This window comes from Pygoscelis adeliae, unplaced genomic scaffold (genome assembly GCF_000699105.1).
Source record: "Pygoscelis adeliae isolate BGI_AS28 unplaced genomic scaffold, ASM69910v1 Scaffold270, whole genome shotgun sequence".
NCBI lineage: Eukaryota > Metazoa > Chordata > Aves > Sphenisciformes > Spheniscidae > Pygoscelis > Pygoscelis adeliae.
In genome coordinates, this window is record NW_008823916.1 from 2922293 (window position 1) to 2931648 (window position 9356).

The 9356-nt window shown below is 51.2% G+C and overlaps 1 protein-coding gene across 1 annotated transcript; it reads left to right on the forward strand.

Moving 5' to 3' along the window:
• The first annotated feature begins 93 nt into the window (after positions 1 to 93).
• Positions 94 to 3696, forward strand: NAIF1 (nuclear apoptosis inducing factor 1). The gene is made up of 2 exons (XM_009319390.1): positions 94 to 590; positions 1274 to 3696. The coding sequence occupies exons 1-2, from the start codon at positions 125 to 127 to the stop codon at positions 1735 to 1737; spliced, it is 930 nt and encodes a 309-aa protein (XP_009317665.1). The 5' UTR covers positions 94 to 124; the 3' UTR covers positions 1738 to 3696.
• Positions 3697 to 9356: the final 5660 nt, after the last annotated feature.

The following is a 9356-nucleotide window of genomic DNA, read 5'->3' on the forward strand; positions in this document are numbered from 1 at the left end:
CTCCCCCAGGGCCCCCTGGGCCCGGCCGGCCCCCCCTGGCCTGCAGGTGTCCCCCAGTGCCCCCTCCTCGGTGCCCCTCATGGCCATGGCGTCGCCCCCGGCGCCCCCAGCCAAGAAGCGGAAGATGAACTTCTCGGAGCGGGAGGTGGAGATCATCGTGGAGGAGCTGGAGCGAGGCAAGCACCTCCTCATCAACCACTTCAACGCGGGCGTGCCCCTGGCCGCCAAGGCCGCCGCCTGGCACGACATCCTGCGCCGCGTCAACGCCGTCGCCACCTGCCACCGCGAGCTGCCCGAGGTCAAGAAGAAATGGTCCGACCTCAAGACCGAGGTGCGGCGCAAAGTGGCCCAGGTCCGGGCTGCCATGGAAGGGGGAGGCGAGAGCCAGAACGGCAACGGCAACGGGCCGGAGGGCGAAGACCCGACGGGCGCTGCGACCGCCCCCGTTATCCTCACCCCCATGCAGCAACGCATCTGCAACCTGCTGGGAGAAGCCACCATCATCAGTCTGCCGAGTGGGGACTGCAGTGCAGGTGACGGGACCGAGATACCCATCACCGCATCAGCCACCACGGTCACCCTGACCCAGAGTGAGTGCTGCGCCTGCTGAAGATGCTCTGTGCTGAACTGGAAGGTCGTACGGGGGGCCCAGACACCCGCCTGCGAGGAGGCCCTGAGCCCTGTACGGGGAAAGCCCCGGCAAAAAGAAACCCCCGCGTCTCTCTAATGAAAATGCCATTCCCAGTATGTCCCCGTGTGGTAGGGGAGTGGCTGCAAGATACGCACGTACTGAAAGTCAGCTTTGATAGCCAGGCTCGGCCCTAAGAACAAGGGAAGCCAGTATCCTTTGCACCGTGCAGCTTCTTCGGTCCCCCTCTCTGGGGACAAAAGCAGGGGGAGAAACCTCTCCAAGGCTGATTTCCCAGTCTGCCCCAAAGAGCAGCTGTCCTTCTGACAAGTGCCATTCTGGGTCTTGTCTTTGCCCTTATGTCAGTTGGTTAATGCCACTTAGAAAGATTGTTCTGAACTGGAGGTTGAGAAATTACTTTGTCTAGACAGATAAGGCATGCCCTATTCCGTTGGACTGTGCAGCCTAGAAGGAAGCTCAAATGAGGGTGGAGTAGACTTAAATAGGTCATTTTGTGCATTGCTGTTCATTGTATGTTATCTCACTGAACAGGCAGTATTCCTGTGATACTCATTGAATAGTCCTGTAGATAAAAATCCCCGTATCGCAGCTACTTCTTACCCCCTTTCTGTCCTTTGTTCTCAGTTCCTGCAGAGACAACCTACCACAGTCTGGAGGACGGAGTCGTGGAGTACTGCACGACAGAAGCGCCCACCACAGTCACCGCCGAAGCACCCTTGGAGATGATGGCGCATCAACACGAAGTGTCTGCGAAACCCCAGGAGCTGAAAAGCCGAATTGCCCTGAACTCAGCCAAGCTCTTGCAGGAGCAGCGAGTGACCAACTTGCACGTGAAGGAGATTGCCCAGCACCTGGAGCAGCAGAATGACTTGCTTCAGATGATTCGTCGCTCTCAGGAGGTGCAGGCATGCGCCCAGGAGCGACAGGCACAAGCCATGGAAGGAACACAGGCGGCACTGAGTGCCCTCATCCAGGTCCTCCGCCCCATGATTAAGGACTTCCGTCGATTTTTGCAGAGCAATACACCCAGTCCATCGGTCACCGCTGACCCCAGCCAGACGGGGCAGCAAGATGGCATGATCCAGTGAAAGAAACAGTGATGGGATGTCTCTCTTGGAAAAAACCTGCCCGTGCTGCCGGTGGACACCGGCAGCGAGGGGTGCTAGCTCTTGTCAATGTGAAATGGCTCACCTTGGAGTCTTGCTGAGCCTAAACAGCTTGCTTTCTCTGTTAATCTTATGCTAATCTGCCTTTTCAGACTCGTCATGCAGAGCCGTAGCAGGATGTGTAATAAACCAGGAACTTAACATCAGTTGCTTTAGTCCCTCAAACAATAGATTTATTTAAAAAAAAAGACAGTTACTTTTTTATTTCTGTTTGGAAAAAACTCTCCTAAGTATGACACCTCTCTTTCTCTCTCTCTCTCTCTCTCTCTCTCAAGATCTATAGCCTTTAACTGACTTCTGACGTGGAGAGTCTTCTTGTGATATCACAGTACTGCAGCTGCCAAGGTACAGTTATCATAAACAGTAGTGCACGGTAGTGAATGCATTTCTGTCTCTTGCTGAAAGCATTTACTGGAAATGTGGTACTGGATGTGGTACAACCTTCTCGCTGCACCGAGAGCTACGGATACTGCTCTTAGAGCGTGACATCCAGCCCATGCAGACCAGCACCAAGCCTACATACAGTTTAAATCCCACCCGCATCCCCCAAGGTTATAAATGGGATTAAAACGGTGCATTCACCTCATGCTCTACCTGCGTGCGGTCATGAAATTTCACTTTAAACTTGGCAGATGTGATGAAAATTTCATGTCTTGGTTACCAGATACTGTCCTGGGATACGTATCGGAAGCGACGCGTTACCTGTCTCAGCGTAGTTAACACACAAGGGCCTGGATGAGTTTCACTCAGGTGGGTGTAACAGGTGAAACTCCATCTCTGTCTCCTCTGCATAGTTTGTCACCTCCGTAATACCTTCATCCATCAAAGTGGACCTGGACTACAGAGCTTCAGCCGCACAGTAATTCCCAACATTTAGGAGTTTGTCAGCCACGGATTTAACTGAGTGAATTTTGGAGCGTTACTTGGTTCTGCTGTGGCGGTGGCATTTGTTCCGTACTTGTTAGGAGCTGGAAGCGAGTACAGCCGTTCTTTGTTAGTCTGCTAGCTGGCTTCGAGTGGCGTTCTGAGAAACGGGTCTGAGGTTCACCTCACTATTTTCTTACCGTTATACAGGGTAAAACAACATTTGCAGCCACTTTTCTCTTCTTTGAGGTGTTCAGGCTGTGGGGCTTGGTCCTCAGTGGGAAAGCTTAATTTCACAGGATGGTGAACATGATTCTCACAGACTTGCAGTAACTTCATAAACTTTTGGATTAAGAGCTCCACTTGCACATCCATGGAAGCAAACTTCAACAAAAAAGAAGAAAAAGAAGGAAGCATAACTCTTCTTCTCCCCGTACCTTGCCAAGTGTGTCACATTTAACGGGCTTGTTGCTTGCCAGATATTACTTTTGAAATGGAACTTTTTCAGAGCTGGTATTTCCTTGCTGTTAAGTCTCCTTTAGGGCTGAGGCGTGGTGAGCAACAGCTGATGAGGGACTGAATTTGCACAATCAAATTAAACCTTTACACAGCCTTTTTGGGGGGGAGATGCTGGTGGGGGAGCCCTGGTTAGAGCAGTAGGTGAAAGGGCTACCGCTGCCTGTCTCTGGCCTTTACTCACCTCCTCTCGTCTGCAAGTTTGACGGGGTAGAAAAGGACAGCGCGGTGGGAAGGGTTTGGCCCCTGGAAGACTCCCGACCCTTCGGCACTGACATCTCTGCGCTGAGTCAGGGCGGCACCAGCTGCGCCTTCCCCCCGCGTGCGGCATCTCCCCACATGAGTAACACTCGCCTGACTCTTCCTCTCAGACTTGTGGAATCAAATCAATCGCTCAGTTGAAATTTATTTTTAAAGTGAAAACTATGTCATATGTGTTGGTTTACCTCATTTGTGTAATGATCTCTTCTTTACAAATATGAATTTTAATAAAAAATACGTTTTTGGTAAACAGGCTGTTTCAGTTCATCGGCATGCTCCGGGGCAAAAATGAGTTCACGGCAACAAGTTTGCAACACAGACTCCTCGCTGAGAAAGGGCCAAAGCAAGCTGTGAACAGCCACGTGTCATGGTAGCTTTTTCTCTTGTTCGTTAAGTTTGTGGCCTTGTATTTACATAATTATGGTCTTTTTTTTTTTTTCAAATAGCAGCTTTTACAGCCTTACCTTGGAGCACTAGTTATTTCATTGTGTATGGCAGATTACCAACGCATACTAATCTCCCAACTGCTCAGAAGATGCCACAATAGCCTAAAATGATGGATGAAGTACCAGCCTTTGGCTTTAAACTGCAGTGTGCATTTTTTCAGTGACTAAGCGCTTAAGCGGTGTTACTGTTTCATAGGAGTAAACACGTTGCCCTTGGAACCACCCATTTTTCTTGTCTTTTCAGGGTAAATATAGAGCTTAGTCAAGCCAGCAGCGTTCAGGTGCAAATTCCACGCACACATTTTTGTCTCATTAAAAAGGTGTAGCAACATTTTAAATACAGGGTGAGCACCGTGATGAGGGGCTTGGTTGTTGCTCATGACGAGGTCATCAAACTTGGGGAGGGAGAGAGACAAGTGTCCCTTAAAGTCAAAACCAGGAGAAACAGGTTAACAGGGCCCTTACAGGGCGAACATATACGCAGGGCATCCAACTGAGCAGGGAACTGGTGCCCAAACAGGACAAAAGCTAAGGAGTAACATCTGTAGATGTTCATTTGTGGTCCTCTACTGTTCTTTTTGTACCTAGAGATTTGGATTCAGTATCCACAGCAGAAAAGAGCCACGCAGGGGTGTTCTGCTGCACGGTACCTCAGAGGCGAGGGCGAGCGGCATCCTTTGTACCTGCTGGAGGAAGAGAAGTTTGGTGGGGGACTCTTGGTGGGTAGCAGATGAACTTTGCAGCAATTGGAGGCAGCGGTCAAGCTGCCTGCAGCGCCAATAGCTGCTTCAGGAGCAAAACTCTGGTCGTGATGCGTGCAGCTCAGGTACGGCTTTCCAGGAGATGGCACTGCGCAACGGGGCAAGGCGCGGGGATCCTGAGCTGCAGCGCAGTACCTCGCACTGCCCGGCCCTGGCAGGACGGTCCCAGAAATGACCCTCGTCGTCCAGACCTTTTGTGATCCTGCTTGCTCCTCTCGCTGATGAATCTTTTCAGGACTGAGAGCCCGGAGAGGAAGAAATTCAATGGGCAGAGCTCAGCGATGAGGAACACCGGTATCCCTAGAAAAGTCAGGGTTCCTGGGAACACAAACCGGGTCCCTCTGCTTCCCGCAAACACGGGCAGAGGACGCTGAGACGTCGGGAGCTCACATCTCTCTTTGGGATGAGTTCACTGCAGAACCGAATGGGCAGGCACAAGATAGAAAACCACATGAATTCTTTAATTATAAGCAAAGGGACCGGTTTTAAGATTTTTCAGAAGACCACACGTAAATGTGTCAGTATCCCACAAGTACAGTGCGCTGCCATAGCTACATCGCAGTTCTGGGAGCGGATCCCCGCCGAGGGACAGAATTATATCATCTGCGTACTCACCCAAATTACCTTTACCTCCTCCAGCATGTTTTTAAAGTTTGTCAAGCCTGTTTTGGCAAAGCATTCTTCTGTGTTTTTTGTGTTTTTTCCCTGTTGCCATCTGAGACATTATTGCCAGCAGGTACTGTCAGCCCAGTGTGGTCTGTTAAGTATGAAAATTGAAGCATTTAAGATTGTCTTTCTTGAAAGCATCCGACAAGAAGCTTCACACAAATGATCGTCACAGCTTCCAGGCTGCGTTTTGCGAGCAGCCTTGGGTCCCAGCCCTGCAAGGTGATTAACCCAAGGCAGAAGCCCAGCCCCAGCAGGGACAGTTTCTGCTACCTCTACCGCCTGGGATCCCAAATTAGATGTTGCTGTGTCCAGTGGGAACCACAGACTTACGGTCGTTTCTGCTGCGTTTGGGGTAATAGCGGCATTTGTGGGGCTGCAGCCAGAAGGCCAGAAGCAGTGGGAGAGCCCACGGCCAGCAAGTCTCCTGTCCGTGAGAGCGCTGAAGGTGACACCTGGGATACAGACACAGGATAACGCTTAATAAACACAACAAGCCTCGAGGCAAAGTGGGTTCCAGTCTGCAGATTTTGGAAGGGGCAAACCAGCTCCCGTTCCACCGACAGGCCTCTCGGAAAGAAGCGGAGAGTTCTGCCGCACATTCCCAGGACACACTGGAGCAGATATGGAAACCAGTAAACAAAAAAAGCCAGGCAGCTGGATTTTCAGGTCTGGTCACATGCTTGAGGAAAGGAATCCACCGACTCCAGATTCCTGTGCTCCCTTTGTCTCTGGGTAACAGGATCCCCCATCCTGGCAGGCCAGAAACCCACCGTGCAGGTGTGTCCTTTGCACGTCCAACAGGAAACCCGGCCTAGCACGGAAAGTGAAACAGTTCTGGCCTTTATGATGATGAATTCAGTTAAATATGGAGCCAGTGAAAAACACAGGCAGATCAAAGTAGAGCTCACAGCCTGTTATTAAATTAAGCTGAGAAGATGCAAGCTTGGAATAACTCCACACCAAAGGATGATTCTATGTAATGGGGGTAGATACCCATTCCCCTCACAGGGTTTCCAGCAGCCTGCACACTACAGACGGGGCTCACACCGCTGCCGTGTCCTGCCCCGGGGGGCCTGCACCCCCTGCCCCATTTCGGGAGCTCCCCGGCCTGGGTCTGCCCCCCAGCTCCGGGGAAGGCACCCACCCACCGTGGGGGCTCAGCCCGCAGCTCCCGTGCAGCTCCTCAGAGCGAGTGCATTGCAGGTGCTTGGCCGCCAGCAGCGCAAAGAACACATTTACAGCATAAGCATCGCGTGATAGTCTTTTCTTTTTGGATGACGAGGCTGAAAGCTCATTAAAGCCATTCTAACAGAGGTTACAGGTGTAACAGAGGAGAGCCATTATTGCGTTCATGCTGTTGCAGCAACGTGTATAATTTAGTTTTCAAACTGTAATCATTTGGCTGCTGGGACAAATGGATTAGCGTGATGATGTTTTCCAGAGGAAGATGCTGATGATGTAGTTTTCAGGGCTTGATGATTTGCTCGTGTATCTGGGATTCCCATGGGAGAAGAGATGGGATTTGACGGCTCACCAAACGCATTACAGAATCTATCCCGCTTCACCTCACTGAGTTTTGCTCCTTCTGAATTTATCTTGCCTTGTTTCTTCCCCGCTGCTTTTTCTCAGTCCTCGAAGTGGGGAGTGAGGAGGAGGCAAGAACAGCCATCTCTGTTACTGCTCACTGACAGCCCCAAGGTGAGCAGACCGTAGAGATCCCAGCCCCTGGCCGGCGAGACACACCTCCGTGACAGCAGAGGTGAGGCCCAGACTTAACTGCAGAGCCCAAGCTGATAAATTATCCCAGACTGATAAGACGATGCCCTGAGCCAGCAAAAGTTGAGGAAGTGGTGGCGGCACTGGGGAGCGGCATCAGGAAAGGCTTAGGTCAGGGAGAGCACGGGGCAGGGACGCGGCTGAGGTTCACGGAGCAGAGGTGAGGTGGGCACGGCGGGGCCGCGGTCGTAGAAGAGAAATCAACAGCATTTGAGTCTGGGGTAAGCAGAGTTAATATATATCAGAGCGCCCTGTTCACACACACGGCCCCTTAGTGAACGGATTGGACCTGGATCGGAAAATAATATAAAGCCAGAGGGATGGTGGATGGACGGAGATACCCTATGCTCACATTCCCTCTGTGGTGCCTCCGTGGGGCTCAGGCTCACCCACGCCGACACCTCTCCCAGCAGGGCGCACGTTCAGAGGAGCACTGTCCCTTTAAAAAATGTGAATTTGTCCAGACACAATTATGCAGCATAAACACAGAAAAATCAACAGGGTGAATTTTGAACTAATAAAGATTTAATCTCTAAGTCATGAGACTGTGTTTGTTAGGAAAATATACATACCCCTGAGAATCCAGCTACGGTTGCTATATTACGCACTGTTCAGCAGCTCACTGGGCATTTTTCCAAATCCATTTATTTTTAACATCAGTCACATTATTCAATTAATTATAAAAACACTGAGGTTTTCAAGAGATGTTTCTGATAAAAGTGCAGAGTAAATATGCGTGAGAACAGCAAGGATTAAAATCTCTGTAAACCTTAGCGTTTGGGGCTGTTGCTATAAACAAGAGAAGTCCGAGGAGGAGGTTATTTATCAGAGTGAATCATACCAGGTAACACACGGCCTCCTCCCACACCATAGAGAGATCGTTTGTCCTTTACCTAGTGATGGAAGCGAAGGATCGACACATCTGTCACTGGTACGCTCAGGGAATGAGAAGTGTGAAGGACTGGGCTGGATTCTTCAGATGCTTCCAGCATTGGAGCACCCAGCTTGGCAAATATTAAATATTTAGCAGGCTGAGCTCTCTCCCAGTAAACTGAGAAACAGAAAGCAAAAAAACCCAGCCCATCTCTAGCAATGTCTCGAGGCCTTGAAAACACCAGATATCCATTGATGGAACGATTCAAGCCCTACCTTTAAAAGCAGCCTCCACAAACCCTGCTCTGTGGGAAGACTGCTATCTCCTGCAATGGTTTCACCGTACCAATACGAAGTGTTTCCCCAGCCCAAAGTCTGTGTATCTGCTTAACCTGGTAAGCAAGAATCATAACAACGCATTTGGCTTAATCCAGTTTTTAACTTTTCTCCAAGTACATTGCTGTGTACTTTTCCTAGCAGATGTTTTTTTTAAAGACTCAACATTGTGGTAGAATTATTTGATAGCTCTGATATTGTCTGCATAGATGGCAAAGATTAAAGGCAAGGAGTCTGGGCATCAAAGCCTGGCAAAGAGAGCAAGGACTCCTGGGCCTTCATCCAAGCTTTGCCAGACATGCAAATCAGCCTTGGAAAAAGTCCCTCCCAATAAGCCTCAGCTTCTCTGGAGTAGAGACTCTTAGGCACATCCCTAACTTTAAAAAATAGGCAAATCATGTTGATGATTGCAGACTCCTTCAGGACAAGGAGAGACATTTTGTTCTGCTTGCCCTTAAACGGTGGAATCCTGCCTAACCAGGGATCCCAGCCACAGCACAGGACACGGCAGCAGCACATAATAACAGGGAGCCATTTTGATGAAGAGATGTGTTTAACCGGTTGCCACATCTCACACACGGAGGACGAGACTCCAGCTCCTGGCCCTGCCTGGCGCTGCCCGCGGGGGTGTGCAGTGCCAGGGCCTCCCTCCCGCTCCAGGACAGCCAGCCCAGACGCTCCTGGTCAGCCTGACCCACGGCCCACTGTGTGGTACCCGGAGGCGCGGAGTGAGGACGGGGTGGCCACACCGCTGCGTTCGTGAGGCAGCGCTGTCTGAAGAGCAGGGCGCCTGCAGCGCGTGGGACGTACCCGTTGGAGAGGCCACGGGGAGCCGCTTGGGCAGGGAAGGCACTGGGACAAGGACAGGGCAAGGGGTCCTGGCTGTCAAGGGGCAGCGCTGAAGAGGACGCTGAGAGACGACGTCTGTCAGGGCTGCCTCTCCCATCACCTCAGCCCAGGCAGGGACACCTCGACTGCAGGCTCCAGGGGCCGAAGCCTGCCATCCCCTTAGCCAGCGCGCTCCAGTGCCAGCTCGGGG

Bases quoted from the DNA above. Each gene is read 5' to 3' on its own strand.
- NAIF1 (XM_009319390.1), top strand. From the start codon at position 125: ATGAACTTCTCGGAGCGGGAGGTGGAGATCATCGTGGAGGAGCTGGAG. The intron at 591-1,273 runs GTGAGTGCTGCG...CTTTGTTCTCAG, and splicing joins CACGGTCACCCTGACCCAGA to TTCCTGCAGAGACAACCTAC.